The 23,816-nt window shown below is 32.3% G+C and overlaps 1 protein-coding gene across 12 annotated transcripts in view; it reads left to right on the plus strand.

Moving 5' to 3' along the window:
• Positions 1–23,816, plus strand: part of VPS54 (VPS54 subunit of GARP complex) — a 106,708-nt gene that overhangs the window by 42,731 nt on the left and 40,161 nt on the right. For all 12 annotated transcript variants that reach the window (XR_011504266.1, XR_011504267.1, XM_014836793.3 and 9 more), the window contains 6 exons: positions 468–599; positions 3,953–4,338; positions 13,938–14,064; positions 15,294–15,401; positions 17,317–17,372; positions 19,221–19,317. Coding sequence is in view for 10 of the 12 variants with exons in the window: in XM_014836793.3 (XP_014692279.1) it covers positions 468–599; positions 3,953–4,338; positions 13,938–14,064; positions 15,294–15,401; positions 17,317–17,372; positions 19,221–19,317 (906 nt within the window). In the remaining 2 variants the exon portion in view is untranslated. The remainder of the gene's footprint in view (positions 1–467; positions 600–3,952; positions 4,339–13,937; positions 14,065–15,293; positions 15,402–17,316; positions 17,373–19,220; positions 19,318–23,816) is intronic.

The raw sequence follows: 23,816 nt of genomic DNA on the forward strand, positions 1-23,816 counted from the left end.
TGCTTTGGTTTTGAAATTTTGTGTATGTCTAATGTAAAGAACTAATTTTGAAATAATTTTGAGCAGGAGAAAATAGAAATATAAGTATAGAGAAATTGACATTGGCACTTTTAAAAAACCACTATCAGTGGGAAATAATATGGAAATTTTAGGATAAGTATGATAAGTATGCCCAGTGGGACTGCATTAGTGAGTTTGATCAAATAGTAATGGAATGATCATCTCCACTGGTAAAAACAAAAAACCGTTTTTCTATCTTTCATGAACATTTTTAGCTCAATGAAACATTATTTATACATTTTTCTTACACAGATTTTTGTGTAAATAACTCAATCTGTTATCACTTGCTTTTCCTGTTTATGCTTGAGATCCAAGTTAATTATTGTGTAGTGGTCTTATGATGTTAGAAGGGATGATGAATGTAAAGAAAATGTTATCTAATTGAGGGAAATGCATTTTTTTAATAGATTTTTCTGAAACCAGATTTTGCCTTGGACGATTCCTTAACTTTTAATTCAGTTTTACCATGGTCTCATTTTAATACTGCTGGTGGAAAAGGAAATCGTGATGCAGCTTCCTCAAAGTTGCTACAAGAAAAGGTAATTTCTTTTTTACTTTTTCCATGTAGAAAACTGTATTCTGGTTAAGTTGTACTATTTCATGGCTTCAGATTTAGTTATTTAGTAAGCACTACTACTTTTAATTTCATTTTTATTGTTACTGATAATTATAAGCCTTCAAATCTTAACTGATAAAGTAATACCATTTTGATTCAGTGGGATATAAGTTGTGTTGGTGAAAAAGGAAAAGCTTGTTGTTTGAGTGCTTCTTATCTGAAAAAGCAGGTGATGGAAATTTCAGTTGAAAGGATATATTAGATAACAATTAATTGTTTTACATTTATCCTAAACAATGTATTGGCTAATTTTATATTCTTTATGATTTAAAGCACAGAAAATCAACTTTTCCTGAGGTACTATTTTTCCTCATTTACACATAATAAGGATGATTATTTTGAAGCAAAACTATCATAGTTAAAAAATACAATATTCCTATTGTATTTTTAGCTTTGCAAAGCCCAGTCTTTTGCATATTATTAGTCATCAGTTTTTAAAAATTTTACAGTGTTCTATAATTTAGAAGTCAGCATCTTGAAAGTTATTTAAAATGTTGAACTTTAGGCAGATCTTAACACATATCAAGAATCCTTTTTTTTAAACTTGAATAGGAAGTAAAGACCTTTGATCTCTGTTCTTTTCTCAGCACTTGGTTTAGAGCTTTTCTAACACTGACTGTTGTTCTTAAACTGAGAAGAAAGCGTTTTGCTTCAGTCTGGTGACATCTCTTGGCAGTCTGAAAGCTTGTCTTTGACTATTCAGTAAATTAGGTTCAGTCCTTCTCAGTAACTCAAGAAAGGACTAGCTTGGGGAGGAGAGGAGAAGAAATGTGGGGAAAGAACCATGAGTATTCCTTTTCTCACAGTTGAAAATGAAAATGAACTCACTTTCTCCTTTGGCAACATTTTCACCTGTAAAGGTTTTCCTTGAGTAAGAACAGATTCATAAATCTGATGAAAATGATGGGTTTATGGACACAGGCTTACTCCGAGACTGCTTTTTCACATTCCAAGTATATGCCCTGGTGGAATAATACCTTAAAAGAAAAAACAACAAAAGCCAATAAAAATCTCATCAATCTATACAGATGCTTTTAGGAATGCTTTAAAAATTGTTCCCTTTATAGAATTTTAATAGGAAATGAATTATGAAAATATGCCTTTGAAAAGAATAGATCAATGGAATATTGATAAATTGCAGAAATCTTTGAAATTCAAATAAAAGCAATTTTCTCATGCTGAAGGTTTAAAGTGACTAAAGTAATGGAATTCTTTTTTTTGGTAAGTTGCAGAATAGGGTTTGTTATGTTTATAAACAGCTGTTTTATCTTCTTAGCTTTAAAGACAGGGGATGCTACAACTAGGATTAGGGAAATTTGTATCCTAATGTAGTGCTACCCAAAGTGCTGGTCTGCCATAAAATAAGGAGTTTGCACTAGAATGTAAACATTGCTCTTCTTTCATTAAGAAACTGTTCCTACGAAAAACAATGCAGTGGGCTTAGTAATATAGTTGATTTACTTTCCAGCAAATTCCTTATTTTATCATGAACCTGTTAAACAGTTCACAGACTGGCAGCAGCATATAAACCACATTCTGAGTAGCACTGTCCTAAAGGATTTGCCCATTCTCCATTTGCTATTCTGAAAATTTAGTCCACGTTAGCTTGCAACAAACCCAGGTACCTTTGTCCCTATATTGCTTTTTAGGTAAACAAATGAACAGCCATATTGAAGATGAAAAGAACAACAACAAAAGGGTATAAACTCAAGAGATTTGAACTATGGAAGAATTTTTTGTTTGTAACCTATTATACATTATAATAGATTATTAAAGAAGACATCGAAAAAATGTGTGATACTGCGTGGTTTTAAGGAAACAGGCGTGGTGACCAAATAATCTCTTCTAATGTTAGAACTCCTAAGTGTTAAAAGTCCATTAACCCTTTAATACTATAAATTCTCCTGAGATGTTCAGAGATAATGCTTAAAGTTTGAGCTATAGGTTGGAGAATCTAAAAGTAAAAAAGTGAGAGAGAAATGGAAAGATAACGTAGCCAAAAAAAAGTCATGTGCAGTTAGAAAGGAAGAAAAGACAACTCAAGTTTTAGAACTTCATATTTGAAATTAGAAAGTGTTTTTGATATATGTTACTTAGGAGTGAATTTTGGTAGTGTTACAAATAAAATATTTATGAACTAATTGTTTAAGGCATTTCTCAACCTTTTAAGAGGAAAATGCATTGGAAATAAACTAAGTTTTACAAATGGATAAAAGAATAATTTTTGAAATGTAAAATAAGCAGACTTGAAAAAAAATCCAAAGGAATTCTGATACATACTTTCTATAATTTGTGATTGGACCACCAATCTGTCTTTCATGGATTCGTTAGCATTTTAAGGCGGCATGGTATAGTGGAAAGAGCTTCAGTTTTTGAATTAGACAGACCTGGGTTCAAATTTTAGTTTTGCTATTTACTAACTACATGACTTTATTCAAGTTATTTCATGTCTCTGAGCCTCAGTTTCCTCATCTGTAAAATGAGAATACTAATAACACCTGTATTCTAACATTGTTAAAATTAGAAACTTGATGTATATAAAATACTAGTGCTTGGCCAGCCCGGTGGTGCAGTGGTTAAGTTCACACATTCCGATTCGGCAGCCTGGGGTTCACTAGTTTGGATGTCGGGTGTGGACACGGCACCATTTGTCAAGCCATGCTGTGGCAGGCGTCCCACATATAAAGTAGAGGAAGATGGGCACAGATGTTAGCTCAGGGCCAGTCTTCCTCAGCAAAAAGAGGAGGTTTGGCTGCAGATGTTAGCTCAGGGCTGATCTTCCTCAAAAATAAAATGAAATAAAATACCAGTGCCTGACATATAGAAGGAGGAGTTCAATAAATGGTAATTATAATAATCTTTTAGTCAGATAAGTGATAGGTGATGTTGGTGATGGCAATGATGTGTGAGAGTTAAGGAGATCATTCTCTCTCAGATTTTAGTTTCTGAAACTAGATTATAATCTGAGATGACTGTGAGATAATTCTTACTTTCTAGAATGTAGTTAGTGTTTGGAGGGCAGTAATGAGAGGAGCAGAAGAAGGTAAATCACCTTCTTCTATTCTTTTGTCTTAGATTTATTAATCTTTCAGCTGTACCTTTCATCTCCCTTCTATTTTGTTATGCCTAATATTAAGAATCCCATAATTGAACAGTTCACACAGTGGGATTTAAAATACATGTAGAAATCTTGTATCATTTTCAGAAAGTATTTGGATAGTCAAGGAAGGTATACTTAGAATACTCCATGATTTTTTCTTTTCCTTTCCTCCTAAGCTGAGCCATTATCTGGATATCGTGGAAGTAAACATTGCTCACCAGATCTCTCTACGTTCAGAAGCATTTTTTCATGCAATGACCTCTCAACATGAATTGCAGGACTACCTCAAGAAAACTTCCCAGGCTGTAAAAATGCTTCGAGACAAAATTGCACGGATTGATAAAGTAATGTGTGAAGGATCACTACACGTTTTAAGACTGGCACTTACCAGAAATAATTGCGTTAAAGTGTACAATAAACTGAAATTAATGGCCACTGTACACCAAACTCAGCCTACAGTACAGGTGTTGTTATCTACTTCTGAATTTGTTGGAGCATTGGACTTAATAGCAACAACACAAGAGGTTCTACAGCAGGAACTTCAGGGCATTCACAGCTTCCGGTATGTAAGCCACTAGAAATGTTAGAAATTTTTAAAGGATAAATTTTAGCGTGTAACGTTAGCCAAAGAAGTGTGAATATATTTAAAGTTACATGGGTATTTTTTTATTTCAGATTGATCTGGTTAGTAATGTTATCATTCTGATATTTTAGTCTCAGCAAAACAAACAAAAACCATAAAGACCAATATTTATAGAAACATTTGGATGGAGAAGCAAAATTGTTTTCTAGTAGATGAAATCAATGAAAGGTCAGTCACAACTTTGAAAATGATAACATTTTGAAAATGTTGAAATAGTTTTGTGTCAAGATAGTAGGTCAAGGTAGAGGAAGAAATACCAGTTTATCTAAAATTAAGTTCATTTTAAAAGCTCTTGAATAGGTTTTAAATTTAATAATTATTAAAATTCATTTCTGATTCGCATTGTCTGTTTTATCACATTGCAAAAACTTTCACATCGTGATGGAAAAGACTAAATTTCTCCAAAGTTCTTATTTTGAAAATGCTTTAAGATCAGAGTTTGTTGTTTTATGTGAGATCATGTCAAAATGTTTAATTTACAGGTAGACCAATTGCAAGCCATCAAAATTTTATTCAGTCAAGCAGGTTTGCAGTATCCTTGTGGAAGTTCCTATCTACTGAGAAACCCATCCAAACTTCACATTACTAAGTGACTACAAAAGTTTTATGGAAGATGTGCTCTATAACTTAATAGATACTTAATATATTCTGGAAAAAATATTCTGGAATAGTTAGCTTCAACATAAGTTTATTTTAATTGAATTATAAATTCTTACTGACTTAGGATACGTAATTGGAATATTCATTTAGAAAGCATTTTTTTAAAGTTAGCCTAAATTTAATTACATAAATGATTGATTGATTCATTCATTCAAGAAATGGTTATTGATCACCCATCACATGTCAGACACCAGGCAGAATACTGGGAATATAGCTGTGAACAAAGCAGAGATGCTCTCTGCTTTCACTGTTTCTACAATTCATTTGGTGAGAGGAGGGAGGCAGAAATTACTGGGTAGTTGTGATACGGTGCAATACAGTACAATGATGAATGTGCAAATTGCTATGGAGCTCTAACCTTAGGGGAGGAACCTAATGCAGACTTGGATGTTTACAGGAAAAATTTGAGTCACAAACCTCTTTGAGAATCTATTGAAAGCTTAGACCTTCTTTCCATAAAAATATACCTGTATATAAAATTTTGCGATCAATTTTGGATGGTTCATAGTCCTTTGAAGCCTGTTTTGGATTTCCTAGCTTGGAACTCAGGGTGACTAGATGACTTTTTGTTTCCTTTTCACCTCTGAAATTTTAAATATATCTCTTTTTTGAATGTGTATGTGTAATATATTTTTTAAATAAATAATGTTAATTTTGTCACTACTTTAGAAAACTGGACTTCTGTAATGACAGATGTTATGTTTTTCACTTGTGTCTGCTATATAATATCATGAATGTTGATGAATATTGGGAGCCAATTCTGGAGGGTAGAAGGCTTTATCCTCCAATAGGACAGTGCTGAGAAATAGAATCAAAGGTTGAATGCTTGCCTGCTAAACACAAAATCCAAATCTGTTGTAATTTTTACCCCAAAGGTCCTGCAGTTTATTTTAATTTTCCTTGACTCATAAGTTTATGCCTAGTAATATTTATGATTAGTTATCCAAAACTATCTGGAAAACATTTAAGAACAGAGTTGGATATTTATTCCCAGTAGGTTATGATTTATTGGAAGAAGAACGAAAATTTTATAATCTTATATTTATCTTGAGCCCAAAGAAGAGTTTACCCATATTTGCAACTCATTCTTTTTGTTTGTATCTTAACTCAGAGGACAAAATATTCTGCATAAAAAAGTGTATGATTTTTTAAAAAACTTCCAAATATTCTGATTGTCTACATTTTGCTCAAATATCTTTCTACTGTTATTTTTTTAGAACATACACATGTGTAAAGAGTATTTATTCTTCATATAAAACATTTCTGTAAAGTTGCCTATCAATTATCAGTTCCAGTGTGGTAATAACTGTATAGAAGTTTGGTATCAGAACTTGTGTTCAGTTTCTAACTTCTGATAACGTCTTCATATGCAAATAATTTTCAAAGAAAAAAATACTCTAAAAGAAAATGTTTTATTTTTAATTGAATTCATAATAGTTTACATCATTGTGAAATTTCAGTTGTACATATTTCTTGTCTGTCACCACACAAGTGCTCCCTTCACCCCTGTGCCCATCCTATCCCCTCTTCCCCTGGTAACCACTGAACTGAAGAAAATGTTTTTCTAATCAAGGAAGAGTACTGACTCATGGTTGAAATAATTTAAGGCTGGCATATTGTAACCTAGTTTTTTTTTTCAATTACTGTCAAATTCTGTCTAATGATTTACTTTATCATTCCTTTTCCTATAAAGTTGTTAAATATCAGTGTCATTTTCTTTTATAGCTTCACAGATTTTTTTTTTAACTTTTAGTGAGAAAGATTTGCCCTGAGCTAACATCTGTTGCCAATCCTCCTCTTTTTTTGCTTGAGGAAGATTAGCCCTGAGCTAACATCTGTGCCAGTTTTCCTCTATTTTGTATGTGGGATGCTTCCATAGCATGGCTGACAAGTGGAGCAGGTCTGCGAACCTCCAAACCGTGGCAACCAAAGCAGAGTGTGTGGAACTTTAACCACTTGGCCACTGGCCAGCCCCCCGATTTTTCTGTGTACCATTAACCTAATATTATATATTTGCCAGTCAGTGTAAAAATGTAAAAAATGCTTATGATGTTTTCTTTTTTCTCATTCTTTCTTTATTTTTTAATCTTGATATTTTCTGTAGAAACGTTTTTTGTGACTTCCAAACTCCCAGAACATTTTATTTATGCTCTCCAATGAAATTTTATGACATTCTACCGTGTTTTATTGTCATTTGTATTGTTTTCTTCAAAAATCTTTCTATTGGGCTCTAAGTCTTGGGCAAGAGCTATGTCATACATATTTAATACATTTTTGTGGAATCTGAATTATCCAGGATGTTACCAAATGTATCTTGATTCTATGTACCGTTCTGTTATTCTTTCTTTCCTTTCTTTTTCTTTCCATAATCATTGTCCCTAATTAATCATTTGTAGTTTACATATGACTGTAGTTCTTAATCCTGTCTGCATATTAGAATTCTCAGAAGAGCTTTTAAAAAGTATACCACACTTCATCCAAACCAGTTAAGTTAGACTTCCTAGAGGGTAAGGGCTGCACATTTGTATTTCTTTAAAGCTTTCTCTGAGACTCTCTCATGCACCAGAATTGAAAAGCCTGGTTTCTAATTACCACAGGGTATTCTACTTTTTCAGAATTTGGAATTAAAGTGGTAACTTCTCACCACATAATTTCATTCTTTTTAAAACAAAATTTTCAACTGAAACATCTTACTGTCTCTATTCACAGAGGGTTCTATTAATGTGTTAGGGGTACAATGTATCTGATATCAATGTAAAAATCCAGTTTGATCTCCTCTTCTGAACGTGGAGAGTGATTTACACAGTGGGAAATTTTGGCTCATTGCATAATTCATAATTATTAAAGTTGATCTTTTGTACATTTGTTGATTTTTGTAATTAAAAAATTTTAAATTATTATTTTTTTTCTTAAAGATTGGCACCTGAGCTAACAACTGTTGCCAATCGTCTTTTTTTTTTTTTGCTTTTTCTGCCCAAATCCTCCCAGTACATAGTTGTATATTTTAGTTGTGGGTCCTTCTAGTTGTGGCATATGGGACACCGCCTCAACATGGCCTGAGTGGTGCCATGTCCGCGCCGAGGATCCGAACTGTTGAAACCCTGGGCCGCTGAAGCAGAATGTGCGAACTTAACCACTTGGCCACAAGGCCGGCCCCTTTAAATTATTTTATTGCCTAAATTGTGCAAAATTGGGCCATTTGAATTATTAGTACATAAATATTTTTGACCATTACTCATGAAATGAAATTTTGCTATCTATTAGCAATAAAAAAATGTGTGGTAATCTGTGTAACAATCTATATCATTTGTGATCTATACTAATTTAAAAGTGTTCTTGATAGGTTAATGACATTCAAATGCTTGTTAAGCAGAGTAATACAGAAGTTTCATTATGGGCTTATGAATATATTTGAACCTTGATAAAAACTTACAGGTTCTGATATGAAAAGCTTTAGTTACCTTGAAATTCAGGGATGTAATGTAGTTATTTACTCTTTCTTATTGTAAGGGTTTATGTAGAAACTCTTTCGGTTTTCACCTTTAACTTTTTTTACCATTTACTACCACCATTACACTACTACTACCACCCCTATAAAAACTAAGAACATTTTTTGAATACTTTGGTACTCGGTACTAGAAACTGATTGTGCTAAGTATATTGCATGTATTATTTGACCCCCCCCTCAAAAAAACACCTCAATGAGATAGATTATCTTATCCCCATTTTGATAGATAAGGAAACTGAGACATAGAAAGTCTTAGATGACTTGCTCCAAAATATACAGTAAGTTATAAAACAGTAGAGTTGAGATTCAACGCAGGTCTCATCTGACCCGAGAGCTATGTATGCTTTTTAGTATGTTTGAGGATTTATAGGACATCAAGTATATAACTCTGAACATCACTGCTGACTTTATAGTGTGATAGATGTTATACTGTGGGGCAACTGAGTTATAGGTTTGCTGAGCTAATACCTACTATAGTAGTTGATTTTAGGATAAAAATTAATGAAACCAACTTTTTATCTAGGCATAAGCCTTTTTTTTTCTTTTGGGAAAGAAAAGGTGGAAAACATTCAGACTTAATTATAGGTTCCTGCTTATTGTGGTTTCATTGATCAACCACCTTAGGATTCCATTTATGGGATTTTTATTATAGAAAGTATCAAAAGGTATTTAACATATTCTTTGATCCTGATATAACGTCCTATAATTTAGTTCTTCAAAACATTATAGTAAGAAAACATCCACATTGTATGCTCTGTGATGAAGCCAAAGAACAGGCTTTCTGCTATTTGATGAAACTAGTATTAGAGTTTATTGATATGTTAGTTTTTCTTATAAAAGCAGCACAAAGCTCATTGTAGTGAACAGAGAGCTTAATAGAAGATCTAAATTAATGTATGAATTGAGGCATATCAAAGTAGAAAGTATTGGAATTGTTCCAATTTGTTTAGCTGGATATATGGACGCACGTATTTTTTTCACAGTCATATTTTAGTTATTCGTCATTTCTGTAGATTTCTTTCAATACTCTCAATTACTGTGTGTGATTATTAGAATACATACTTTTAAAATGAACTGTTAGCAGATTTGTCTATTAAATATTTTTGATAAGGTTAATAATAATGAGCAGGCCATTATTATTGCATCTATTGTCAAAGTAGTCAAGAATATAAAAAAAAAATTAGAACAAGGAGGAATAGGTGAATCTTGTAGAACATTTTAATTCTGAAAGTTTTGTTTAAGGGTTTAGACAAATCTTTGTATATAATCATATACCTGTGATTACATAATAAATACTATTTACTGTTAGATTTGAGATTTGTATTTACTCTCCTTTATTATATTTATCAGACTTTAAAATAAGTATAAGAATACATAAAAATGAAGCTACTCAATTATGTAAGACAATATCTGAGGTCAAATAGAACCTCACATTTGAGTTATTATGCTGAAATGGCAGAGAGTTTTATTACTTTGATGCCCAAACATCAGTAGATACAGTCATATGGACTTCTCACCATGATTCTTTGTTGAAGACTCTTCATACCTGAAGGTAACACATACTTGAGTGTAAACCTGTCATCTGCATTAAAAAGGAATCTGTGATCTCATAAATATTGAGAACCAAGCAATGTTAAAGTTATTTGTAGATTTATATCTTACCCTTTTGCTGCTTTTTAAAAAACTTACTGAAAACTCAAACATATACAAAAAAAGAGGAGATTATATGAAGAGAGTTGTATGAAGTTGGATAAATTGTATATCACCTGTAAGATAGCAGCTCATGGCCAGCTTTGTTTTCTCTATATCCCTCCCCTTACTCCTGGATTATTTTGAAACAAATCCAAAATATCATTTCATTTCATCCATAAATATTTCATTATGTTTCTTTTAAAGATAAGAATTTTTAAAAATATAACTAATATTATTATCCCTCCCCTTACTCCTGGATTATTTTGAAACAAATCCAAAATATCATTTCATTTCATCCATAAATATTTCATTATGTTTCTTTTAAAGATAAGAATTTTTAAAAATATAACTAATATTATTTATATTTTCAAATAGGCAGTCAGTGTTCAAATTTTTCTTCAAATTTTGTCTCAAAATTCTTTTTTACAGTGTTTGTTGAAATCAGGATCCAAATAATATCTATTTGGAATTCTTATATTTTTAGAGAAAAATATTTTTATAAACTCATGGATTTATATGTATTTGAATTACTTAAGTTCTTTGCTCTTTTTATTTTTGTCAATATTCAAATTGTCCTATCTTTTTTAGGAACCTCTTCAAGTTCATTCTTGAGTCTTGACATTTCATGTGTAGTCATTGATACTTTTCTTACTTTGTGTTATGACAAGATATATTATACATTTTCTGCCACAGATTTGTAGTCTGCCATTTCTCTAAGGAGCCCTAGTTTCGTTTAGTAGGAAATGGTATTTAGAAATTACAATCTGGATACCAGAGACGTTCCTTGCTATTGGATTGGTCATTATCTCTAGACCTTTGTAGTGGACGGAACTAGAAAATAATTTTCTTTTTAAAGAAAAAATATGAGTTTATTGATAGTTCCAGTTTAAATTCAGGACTATAGAGTTTTTACTTCTTCAATCTTACATATGTATCTCCTTTCAAACAGGCTGAAAACCGTGGTTTCTAATGACATCAACATAATTACTCATTTGTGATATCCCAAAATATATAGAATGCTCTCAGAACTAACAATATTATTACTACAAATATGCAGGATTTCTTTCTCTTCTTTTCCCTAAGGATATATCCCCTGTGGGGTGAATGTGTAAATTACTATGTTTGAAAGTCACTTGAAATAATTCCTCTTTGTGTAGATTTGCCACTAATGTGATACACAGTTAATTTGTTTCATTTGCTTTTGGTAGTTAAGGATTGATTTTTTTTAAATGTAATGTTGTTTTATAACTATGTTAAGTAGTTACATAATTCCAAAGTCAAATCCAAGAAACAAAGGATATTTAGAGAAATTTAACTTTAATTCTGGTCCCCTTCCTCCCTACATATCCCTTTAAGTCACCATTTTAAAAAGGTTTAGTTTATGTTTACCCTTCCATCCATCCATCTCTCTGTCTGTCCCTCATCTTAGGTAAGTATTAGCATACTGAGCATACTTTACTCCACTTTGCAGTTTTCACTTTGTGGTACACCCTGGAGATTACTTTACAGTATGCATTCTCAGTGGCGGATATCACCTCAATGGGACAAAAATTGGTTCTTGAAGAGTGAATAAAATCTTGGATATTACAATGGTTTGTGGCCCTCTAAAGGGTCACGGTACGTAAAGAGATATATAGTGTATCTGTGATATTAAAATTTTATGGGAGGGTGATTAGGAATGAAAATGTCTAAAAAGACTTCTTAGGGGGACCATAATGAAAAAAAGGTTGAGAAACTGCTCTGCAGCACTATATATAGTACATGAATTGGTATTCTTTAATTCTTTTAAAGTGAATAATGTCTGTTATGATATATTCAACTAGCCCCCTTATTGGTCAACATTTGGATTGTTTCCATTCCTTTGCAGTTACCAACAGTGCTGCAATGAATGTATATTCTTTTGTATTTTTACTAGTGTATCATTAAGATGGCTTCTGAGTAGTGAGATTCCTAGGTCAAAAGCTAATTGCCTATGTAATTTTGCTAGAGACTGCCAGATTCCTCTTATGGCAATGTTTTAGTCTGTACTAGTGGGTATGTTCTAAATTAGTTTATTGTAAGATGTTGGTGCCATTTTTGAAAACCTTATTAGTCTTCTAATTAGTTGTAAGAAATATATTTTTCATATTGTAAAATGCAAATTTATATGTTATTTCACTTATCAGATTTTTTTTCAAAATTATCCCTACACTACTTACTATCTGTTGTTTATAAAAGAACAACAATGGATCTGTCTAAAAGGTCACATGGTTTAAACTAATTTTTTTTAAATGTGCTATATTTGATCTTAGTGAAGACAGTTGCCAACATTAAGAGTTTGTTTTTCAAGTAAATGTAGTATATATATTTTTAAATGTTTGGTTTTTATTTAATTATAAATATTTAAATTTGAGATAAAATTTAAATATAAATGTTTTTAAATTGCCCCCAAAGATAGAGCTTTTTAAAATTTTTTATCCTGGGATATAAACAGATTTTCCACTGGCCTATTTCACTTAATTTTGATATACTTTGGACCAACTAGATTACCTAGGTTTTTTCAGCCCATTGTTTTTTTGTCTTTTTGTGTGTGAGGAAGATTGACCCTGAGCTAACATCTGTTGCCAATCTTCCTCTTTTAGCTTGAGGAAGACTGTTGCTGAGCTAACATCTGTGACAGTCTTCCTCTATGTTATGTGGGACGCCTCCACAGCATGGCTTGATGAGCGGCACTAGGTCTGCACCTGGTATCTGAACCTGTGAACCCAGGGCCGCAAAGCAGAGTATGTGAACTTAACCTCTGTGCTACTGGGCTGGCCCCTCAACCCATTGTTTTTATGAAGCTATTAGATTGTGTGGCAAAAATCCCTTTGTATATAAAGGTACTCATCCTCAGTGCTCTGCAGAGCATGGACTACATGAGACCATTCTTGTCATTTGGAGGGTGAATGGTTTTTCTGGGGAAGAGGTTTCAAATCCTTTTAGTAGTACTTGCCCTTGCCATACCCATGGTGGTCCAGATTAGAGCCATTCTCACTTTAACCCTACCTAGGATCTGCAAATATTAGAGGTGGATTAAAAAGAAACATTTTATGAGAAAAAGTTCCATGGATAGTTCGTAGCTCAGTACTTTTATATTTTCAGTCTAGTGTTCTAATGATTTTCAGTTTAATGGCCTGAGGGATATGCACAATAACTCAAACTGATCATGACAGAGATTGAATTAAGTCAGTATGTCCCTATAGTCCTTCAGATATTTGTATGCACCCAGAACAGGGCCTGGCATAGTAAGCGCTTGTATTTATTGAATAAATGAATGGGTAGGGAGCTACTGGCATTGATATTCGGTAAATGGTTAATGAGAAAAGAGTTTAGAATATCTGAATATTTTGTCTGTGAAAAGCAGACAAAAAAACAGTGCTGAAATTTCTAGAACCAAGTTTCCTACAACACATTTAACTATTTGGAGGTTAAACATATAAAGAAAAAATAGAATTTGGGAGATACTGTGACACTATCACTGTTACTTTTGTTAAGTTAAAGGACTCCATTTTACTAAAACATCACATTATTGCACAAGTACTGTCAGCTAGAAAAGTTTTGCCTGCTAGTTCCCTTGGTTGTGGAGTGAATTTGAGTTTTTAATGAATATATCTAACATTTTCTTCTTCCTTTGTAGGCATTTGGGATCACAGCTTTGTGAATTAGAAAAGCTGATAGATAAAATGATGATTGCAGAATTTTCTACATATTCTCACAGTGACTTAAATAGACCACTGGAAGATGACTGTCAAATTTTAGAAGAGGTATGTGTTTTGAACTGTGAAATGAAATGATATCATTGCTTAGTGTTAATTCCTAACAGCCTTAGTTTAGAACACCTTCTCAGATTATAGTGAGCAAAATTATCTTAAATTTCAAGGTCTTTCAGACCCATGAAGTCCTTCACTAACTGTATGACTTTAACAAGCACCATAATTGTTCATTATCCTGTGAAATTAGAGAATGAAATAATTTTATAGCTTAATTAGAAGTTGGAGTTAAAATGAGATCTCTTTATAGCTTACAAACCAAGTTCAAAATATAAATATAGGATGAATTAATGTATATCCATGTGTATGCATGTACTGGAGTATGGCTTTTATAAAAAGTGATCATTATTATGTGGCAGCTTATAGTCATTCACATTCACTGAGTACTCATAAACATGTTTTATGCATATACATATACAAATACTTCATATCCAGGCTTCACTTATCTGGTAACCTATCAATGCTGATTTCTGCCAGGAACTAGTAAAGAATCCAAAAAGCCCGGATAGCAGCCTAAGTAGTTAAAGGTATTTTTATACATGTTAGTTAATTCCCCACAGATAGTCCAGGTCATCATTCCAGTCTTCTAGACCACTAATTAAAAAACCCAGGGCTGAGGGGCCAGCCCGTGGTTGAGTGGTTAAGTTTGTGCGCTCTGCTGCGGCGGTCCAGGGTTTTGCCAGTTCGAATCCTGGGCGCTGACATTGCACTGCTCGTCAGGCCATGCTGAGGCGGCATCCCACATGCCACAACTGGAAGGACCCACAGCTAAGAATACACGCTAGGTACTGGGGGACTTGGGGGAGAAAAAGGAAAAAAATAAAAAATAAAAAAATGAATGAATTAAAAATTAAAATAAATAAATAAATAAAAAACCCAGGGCTTGTGGAATATTTATTAGTCATCAGTGTTTGAGAAGTATACCTTCTAGCTGCTTGTTGAAACTAGGCCAAAATATACTCATACTGTTTTACCTCCAAACCAGCTTCATTTGATCCACTGTAGTGGAATAGGATATACCCGTTTTAGAACCCTGACTCCAAAACTCTGATGACAAGGTTGCTGTGGAAGGGGTTTATTTAGGCTTCTAGAAAATACCATATGCAAGATAGAGATATGAGGATCAAACAATAAAACCTTTGATGTTGAATATTTCTACCTCTAATTAGATTATTTTATATATTTAAAGTGTGAAGTTACATATTCTTCTTTTATTTTAATAGGAAAGACTAGTATCTCTTGTATTTGGACTTTTAAAACAAAGAAAACTTAATTTTTTAGAAATCTATAGTGAAGAAATGATTCTTACAGCAAAGAATATCATTAAACAGGTAATTATACGTCTTTTATTTGATATATTTTGGTGTAGAATCTTTTGTGAAGTTTATTTTTATGTAATCCTAGTAATACATGTAGTATAATAGTAATATTTTCTCATTTATTTAAAAATTGAAAATATAGACAAATAGCAGAAAGAAAAGCAGCCCTGCCATCCAAAAGATTATCACTTTAAGAATATTTCTAAGTGTAAATTGTTTACTGATGTTTTTCGTCATTGCTATCATACTGTATATATGATTTTGAATTGTACATATATTTAAGTTAGAATCATAACATAAGCATTTTCTCATATAAGCCTTCAGAAACATCATTGTTAATGGTTGTATAAATTTCCTTCAATATTATGTTAGTTAAACCTACTTAACCTTTCCTCTATGTTGAGTATTTAGGTTGTTTTCATTTTGGTACTGTAAAGAACACTCTGACACACATCTTTGGTATAAAGTTTTGTTTGTTTGGTTTTTCATATTTAAGACAGTTTCCTTAGCTGATTCCTAGAAGTGGAATTATTGGTGAGAAAGTGAAAAGTATTTTTAAATTGTTTGATACGTAGAGTTGAATTGCGTTCTAAAAAGATTTTATCAAAATATTCTCTCATCAGCAGTAGGTAAATGTTCATTTCCTTTTACTGTGACCTCTAAGAAATTATAGCGGTAAACTAAATCCATGTGTTTTTCCCTGATCTTTGTTTTGAATTTTTTCACTCAGATAAATCTCACTCATTGAACTTTGGTTTTTCTATATATAAAAAAAAACTATTTTACGTGTATTTATGAGGCTTAACTGATCATCGTCAATAGGTTGAATGTACACTTCTGAGTTTTTAATGTTTAAATAAAACAGATTACAATCACTTCATCTTTTACCTGTTTCAAATACTGACTAAAACACTGTATTTTAAAATGGTTACAACCACTTTCAGAAATTGTTGGCAATATCTACTAGCACTAAATATACACATATGTTATGACTAAGCAGTTCTATTCCTGGATATTTACCCACCAGAAATGCATACATAAGCTCACCAAAGACAGCACAAGAATTTCATGGCAGTGCTATTTGTTGTAAAAATTGGAAAAACCCAATTTCTATCATCAGCAGAAAAGATAAATGGATTGTAGTATCTTATACAATTGAATACTATACAGCAATGAGAATGAATAAATTACACGGAACAACATAGGTGAATATCATATACACAATGTGGAGCCAAAGAAACCAGACACAAAGGAGTATTCACTATGATTCCACTTATGTAAAATTCAAACACAGGCGAAATTAATCTATGGTATTAGAAATCAGAATAGTAGTGTCTTTTGGGGGGAAGTAGTGACTAGGAGAGGAGCATGAGAAGGGCTTACTGGCAATGTTGAATTTTGTATTTGAGTCCTGGTTACATAGGTATACTCCATTTGTAAAACATTATTGAGCTATAAACATAATTTGTATAATTTTGTATATATAATATTGTTAAACAAGTTTTTAAACTACTATGTTTTAATTCCCAGACTTCTCTTGAAGTCTAAGCATTTATTATTTTTTTTTAACTTTAAATTGTTGCATGTATTGTAAGGAAAGGTAACCTCCAAAATTAATTTCTTTCAGAATTTAAATATGGGGCTTATACCTTGTTCCTAAGTATTATAGTTCTGGGGTGTTTTGGTGTATGATTTTGAACAGTTTTAAATAGTACGGGATTTTAGTTAATACAGTTCAAGCTTACCCTGGAATAATTATTTAATAGGGTAAGGGTAATGCTGCAGTTTTTTAAACACCTTGAAATATCTATAAAAGACAAAAAGAAGTCTGGTAAAATCATTATTATTGTCATTGAGGCCCTACAAATGAACATGTAATACTTAGAATTCTAAAGACATTAATCAATTTTTTCCTTAAATTTTGCAGTGTGTGATTAATAAAGTTTCAAAAATAGAAGAAATAGACACAGATGTTGTTGTGAAGTAAGTATAAATATTAGATTGGGCGTTATCACGGAAAAGGTGACATATTAGAATAAGGAGGATTTAGTTAAGGAATTATTTACTAAGGTGTGGACAGAGTATAGGAAAATCCCAAGTGACAGTGAGTACCATTAAGGGACAAGGGAAGAGAGCAGTTAATAGAATTCAGAAGGAGAAAGATGTGTAGTAGTTGAAAAAAAAGACATGTAGTAGTTGAAGCGATCTTCAGCGGAGGAAGGCAGTCATCCTGAGGCAACTCCTCAAGGCGGGAGATAGAGCTCTAAGTCCCTTTCCTCCTTCCAGTTTTTTGTAAGGGCTCCTCATTGACCAAGCCTCCCAGGGCAGAGAGAGAATGGGGAGGATACAGTGTAGTTATGGAGGGGGGAAATTGAAGATAATCCTTTCCAGAGACTAGCAGTGTTAAGTTTAAATTATTTAGCTATATGATTAAAATCCAGCTTCTACTTGGCTTTGAGAAGTTTGAGTACATGATTTTGAATTACGCATGTCTAATTTCTTGTTCTCACCTTTGAAATTCCTGTTCTTTCATTATGAGAATAGTGATAAATATTTTATGACTATGAATTTCTCATTCATATAGATACTTAAACTTTATTAACTGGCCTAAGACATGAATAGCAGTATGGACAACTGTGAAACGTCTCTGGGCCAAACTGATAGAATGAGGATTGTGGAGTTTTAATTTCCACGCTCTTATCTAGTGAAAACTCAGTTTCAGAATTAGTTAAGCAACCCTAATAATGATACAGTAATCACTAGTAGTTGGAAAAATGAAGTTTTTGGGACTCTGTTAAAAGCCTGTGAACATGTAGAGTGAGTTATTTTAATTTTTTTCTTTGCTAGGGAATTTTTTTCAAATAGGGAATTTCTTGTATCTCAAGTATAGGAGTATCTCTTAAGAATAAACTCATAGCTGCAGTAGCATTCATTAAAAACTTATAGTAATAAGTCACTGTAGTACTATAAAATATCTTTATGGAATTCTATTTTGCATTAATTTTTTTATCTTGAAGTTATTTATTGATATCAGCTATAAAAAATTGGTTATACCATTATCTATTATATTCATATCTAGAATATATACTAGATATATATAATATACACTAGATATATATATTATACTAATATAATATTGGCAAATACATAGCACTTCTTTATGTACTGTGCATTGTTTTAAGTACTTATTAACTCAGTTAATATTTACAGCAACCATATAAGATAGGTTCTATTACTTTCTCCATATTAAGATGAGAAAATTAGAGCATGGAAGGGTTAAGTCACTTGCCAAGAGTCATACAACTAGTAAATGACAGGGCTGGAACTTGAACCGAGGCCCTGTGGCCTCAGAGCCAGTGCTCTTAGCCACCATGCCATATTACCTTTCACATGTGGAAAAGTACCTTTTAGTTTGTAGTTAGACAAGCAGATTATTAAGTTTGTTAGGGTAGATGTTATGTTCCTATTTTTTGTGTGTGTGTTCCTGTTTTTATTCTAGAACTTATCTTCACCTTTACTCAAAATTGGTTTATTTCTCTGTGGTTTTTCATCCAATGATCACAATGCATGTTCACATGGAATTGCCATATGATAAGATTCATAAGTCAGTATACTTGACTAGATTAGTCTTAGAGATGTTTAAACAAGGAGGAGGAGTTATTTAGTAATTGACCTCTTCAACTCAATTTTATGATTTTAGTTAGGTATCTAGGTGAAATTGCATTTTATTCTTCTCTTACTAGATAGTATTTAGTATCGTTTCCTCCAGTTTGTAAATATCATATTGGCCTAAGACAATGGTTATTTTTGTTTGAATTAATTTTTTTCTAGGCTTGCAGATCAGATGAGAATGTTGAATTTTCCTCAGTGGTTTGATCTGCTAAAGGATATTTTCTCGAAGTTTACAATTTTCCTACAGAGAGTTAAGGTAAGCTTATGTGATTATAACTTGGTTCAGGATATCCCTAAATTTAAGTTAGTTTTTTATATATATAATAGATATAGAATCAAACTAGAATAAAATAGAATTTCTTTGTTTTTGTAATTTTTTAAAGAGGCTTGGTTTTTTTTTTTTTAAAGATTTAAAAAAAAATTTTTCCTTTTTCTCCCCAAAGACCCGCCGGTACATAGTTGTGTATTTTTAGTTGTGGGTCCTTCTAGCTGTGGCATGTGGAATGTCGCCTCAGCATGACCTGATGAGCGGTGCCATGTCCATGCCCAGGATCTGAACCAGCAAAACCCTGGGCTGCTGAAGCAGAGTGCGCGAACTCAATTACTTGGCCATGGGGCCGGCTCCATAAAGAGGCTTGGTTTTAAATAAGATTTGAAGTGCTTCAGAGTATTTTGGTACTTTTTGTAATTTTGCATGATTTACTTTATATTAAAAAGAAATATAATGCTTACTTGGCATTAAATATTAGATAATATTTCTTCTTGTGATTTTTGTGATGCTTGAATCTCTCTAGATTATCTAGAGGTTCAGTATTGTGAAACACTCAAAAATCTGCTCCAAACCACTTGATTTTTCTAGAAATTTAATGTTGATGTAATAGTATTTTTTAACATGTAGTTCATATTTAAATTGCTCTACTAATGTCCTTTATTGCACGTTTTTATTTCATTTTTTGATCTGGGATCCAATCAAGGATCATGCATTACATTTAATTATTTTGTCTTATTAGTCAAACCACTTAATTTTAAGCCACTCAGTATAAGGAAAAGAACACATGCTATACAGCACTTTTCAGAAGAAAGGATGTCACAGACTCTAATATATTGGTTGGAACTACCAACATGTCACAGCTGTGTTTTAATAAGACAATCATTAGGAATTACTGAGTGTAACAACCTATTTGTGAAATTTGATATTCTTTGAATTATCAGGTATCAGTATTGTGATGTATGTGCTAGTTAACATCCGGAGCATTTCCTGAGTATCACATTAAATGATCTGGGGGACTTTGCTACTTATCTATGACACAACTTTTCCTTGTTGACGTTGGAGTGATGCTAAGTCACATGCATAAGCTCTCCAATCGGAGTGGGAGAAGTTTTATAAAATGTGATTCACTGTACTTAATTTAGACTCCTACCAAAATGTTGATCCCACCCATTGATAGTGATAGATAACAAACCTGTATCTGTGGATTGCTCAATAACTAAGCCATGTTTTCACTTTTTCTTATTTTCCCACCATATCCTCATTATACACAGTTCTATTATTGCATGTCTGGATGTGTAGAACTCCTACACTGCATAAGGTAGAGTTGACCAGCTTTTTGCCAGTAACTTTTTAAGTAGCTATTCCACTTTTAGATTCTATATCAGTTAAACTAAGCCAAATTATTATTCGATATATGTAGAATATGGGAACAGTGATTTGTCATAGTTGTAATTTCTCATTTTCACATATGGGCCACTTCAACTAATATTTCTGTAAAACATCTTTGAAGATGACATAAAACCTTTAAATGTGGTACTTTTTTTCTTTGAAAAAAGTTTGTGATTCTCTAAGGGTATGGTTTCACTGTAAAATTATGTTAATTACAAGCTGTTCATTTTTAATGAAGAACTTTTAAATAACTACAAATTGGAAAGAACCCAGATGTCTAACAATATAGAAATGGTAAAATAAGTTATGATTAGTATATTCATTGCCATGGAATATCATGCAGCCGAGGATTTTTAATGATTGAAGAAAATGCATACATTGTAACATTAAGTGAAAGGCAAGATATAGACCTACTTATATAGTTTGATCTCAGCTATGTTAAAAAGATTTATCTCTTCATCTTCATAGAACAGAGACAGTTTGTCTTTTTGGTGGTTATCTTTAGGTGGTAGGATTATATATAATTTAAATTTGTTGTTCATTCTTTTTTGTTTTTCCTAAATTTTCTACAAAGGGGGTATTACTTTTATAATCAGAAATGGTTTCGTTTTTTAATAGTGTTTACCATGTTACAGGAATAAATTATTTGAAGCTCTTATTTAATTTACCAGTGTTATTAATTTATTATCCTACATTCCTGTATTTCTCAAAAACAAAAGATATTCTATGTGTCAGTTTAATATAAAGTAAATTATATTTTTAAAAATAAAGCTTAAAATTTCAGCCAAAACATTTCAGTAACATTTTTAGTGTAAATGGAGAAAAAATTAAAAGTTAGGGGCTTGAAAATTTTATATTTGAGTAATTATTAACGACTTAAGGATTCGTATTGCTGTTAATTGTATTTTTTAAATTTTTTTATTATGACAAAATACTCCTAACATAAAATTTACCATCTTAACTATTTCTAGTTGTACAGTTTAGTGACATTAAATGCATTCACATTGTTGCTCCACTATCACCCCCATTCATCTACAGAACTCTTTGCATCTTATAAAACTGAAACTCTGTAACTATTAAACAATAACTTCCCATTCCCTCATTCCTGTAGCCCCTGACAGCCACCGTTCTACTTTCTGCCTCTATGAGTTTGACAGTTGTAGGTACCTCATAAAAGTGTAATTATACAGTATTTGTCCTTTTGTGACTGGCTTACTTCATTTAGCATAATGTCCTCAAGGTTCATCCATGTTGTAGCATGTATCAGAATTTTATTCCTTTTTAAGGCTGAATAATATTTCATTATATGTATATACTACATTTTGTTCATCCATTCATCTGGCAGTGGGCATTTCCACCTTTTGGCTGTTGTGAATAATGCTTCTATGAACATGGGTGTGCAAATATTTCTTGGCTGCTTTCAGTTCTTTTGGGTAAACATCCAGAAGAGAAATTGCTGGGTTATATGGTAATTCTGTTTCTGATTTTTTGCATACTGTTTCCAATAACAGATGCACTATTTTACATTCCCACCAACAGTGCACAAGGGTTCCAATTTCTCCACATTCTTGCTAGCACTTATTTTCTTTTTTTGGTAGTAGCCATCCTAATGGGTGTGGTGTGGTATCTCATTTTGGTTTTGATTTGCATTTTTCTAACGATTAGTGATAGTGAGCATCGTTTTGTGTGTTTATTGGCCATTTGTATATCTTCTTTGGAGAAATATCTTTGCCTATTTTTTAATGAGGTTATTTTTTTGTCGAGTTGTAGGAGTTCCTTATATATTCTGGCTGTTATCAGTTCTCTGATTTGCAAATATTTCCTCCCATTCCATGGGTTGCCGTTTCACAATGTTGATTGTGCCCTTTGATGCATAGAAGTTTTTAATTTTGATGTAGTCCACTTTATTTTTCCTTTTGTTGCCTGTGCTTTTGGTGTCATATCCAAGAAATCATTGCCAAATCCAGTGTCATGAAGCTTTTCCCCTATGTTTTATTCTAAGAGTTTTATGGTTTTAGGTCTTACTTTTGGTCTTTTATCTATTTTGAGTTAATTTTTGTATATGGTACAAGATAAAGTTTCAACTTCATTCTTTTGTATGTAGATATCCAGTTTTCCCTGTGCCATTTGTTTAAGACTGTCCTTTACCCATTTAATGATCTTGGTACCCTTGTCGAAAGCCATTTGACCATATATGTGAGGGTTTATTTCTGGGTTCTCTATTCTGTCTCATTGGTCTGTATGTCTGTGTTTATGTCAGTACCACACTGTTTTGATAACTGTAGCTTTATAGTAAGTTTTGCAGTCAGAAAGTATGAGACCGCTAACTTCGTTCTTCTTTACTGCTAGTTGTATTTTGAATTTTTATTAAAATTCTTATTCATTGTGTGTACCTGATAGATTAGGCTAATTTGTATATAGCTAAAACAGAAAATAATCCTGAAATGCAGCTTACATTCTTTTTGAGGAATTTTTAGCTCTTAAGTTTTCACTTTGTTATGTGGGAAAATAATCCTGATCTGTCATTTTAGAGACTTATCAATATGATTACCAGAGTATTTCATTCACTATTCTCAAGATTGCAAAATTTTATTTCATTTAGCTGTTCTGGTCTTTTTGGAACATGAATTTGACTACAAACTGCTGTAATAGGTTAGTTCAGAAAGTAAATCATGTACCTACTGTTGAATCTATTATATATTGTAAAGTCTTCCGGCATCGTTAAACAAGAATGGCTTTGGACTTGGAAAAAAATAATTAGCAAACCTTTAAAGCTATAGGTATGGTGAAAACAGTGAAGAAGAATCTCTAAGAGAACACCTGATATGCTGTATATGGAAAACATATTATTGTATTAGCTAAGACCTTGTCAGTTAAAAGGGGCAAAGTATTCAAATTAAACTAATTTAAACAATAAAAGAAATGTATCAACTCAGGTAACTTAAAATAGTCCCAAACAAGAATAGACCTCAGGCATGGTGTCCTCTTGGTTCTCTAGCTTAGTTTCTTTGTTTTAATTCACTTCTACCTTCCTTTTTGTCGGCTTCATCTTTAGACTAACATAATTGTAGCAAAATGGCTACAGCAGTTCCAGG

Source organism: Equus asinus, chromosome 6 (genome assembly GCF_041296235.1).
Source record: "Equus asinus isolate D_3611 breed Donkey chromosome 6, EquAss-T2T_v2, whole genome shotgun sequence".
Classification (NCBI taxonomy): Eukaryota; Metazoa; Chordata; class Mammalia; order Perissodactyla; family Equidae; genus Equus; species Equus asinus.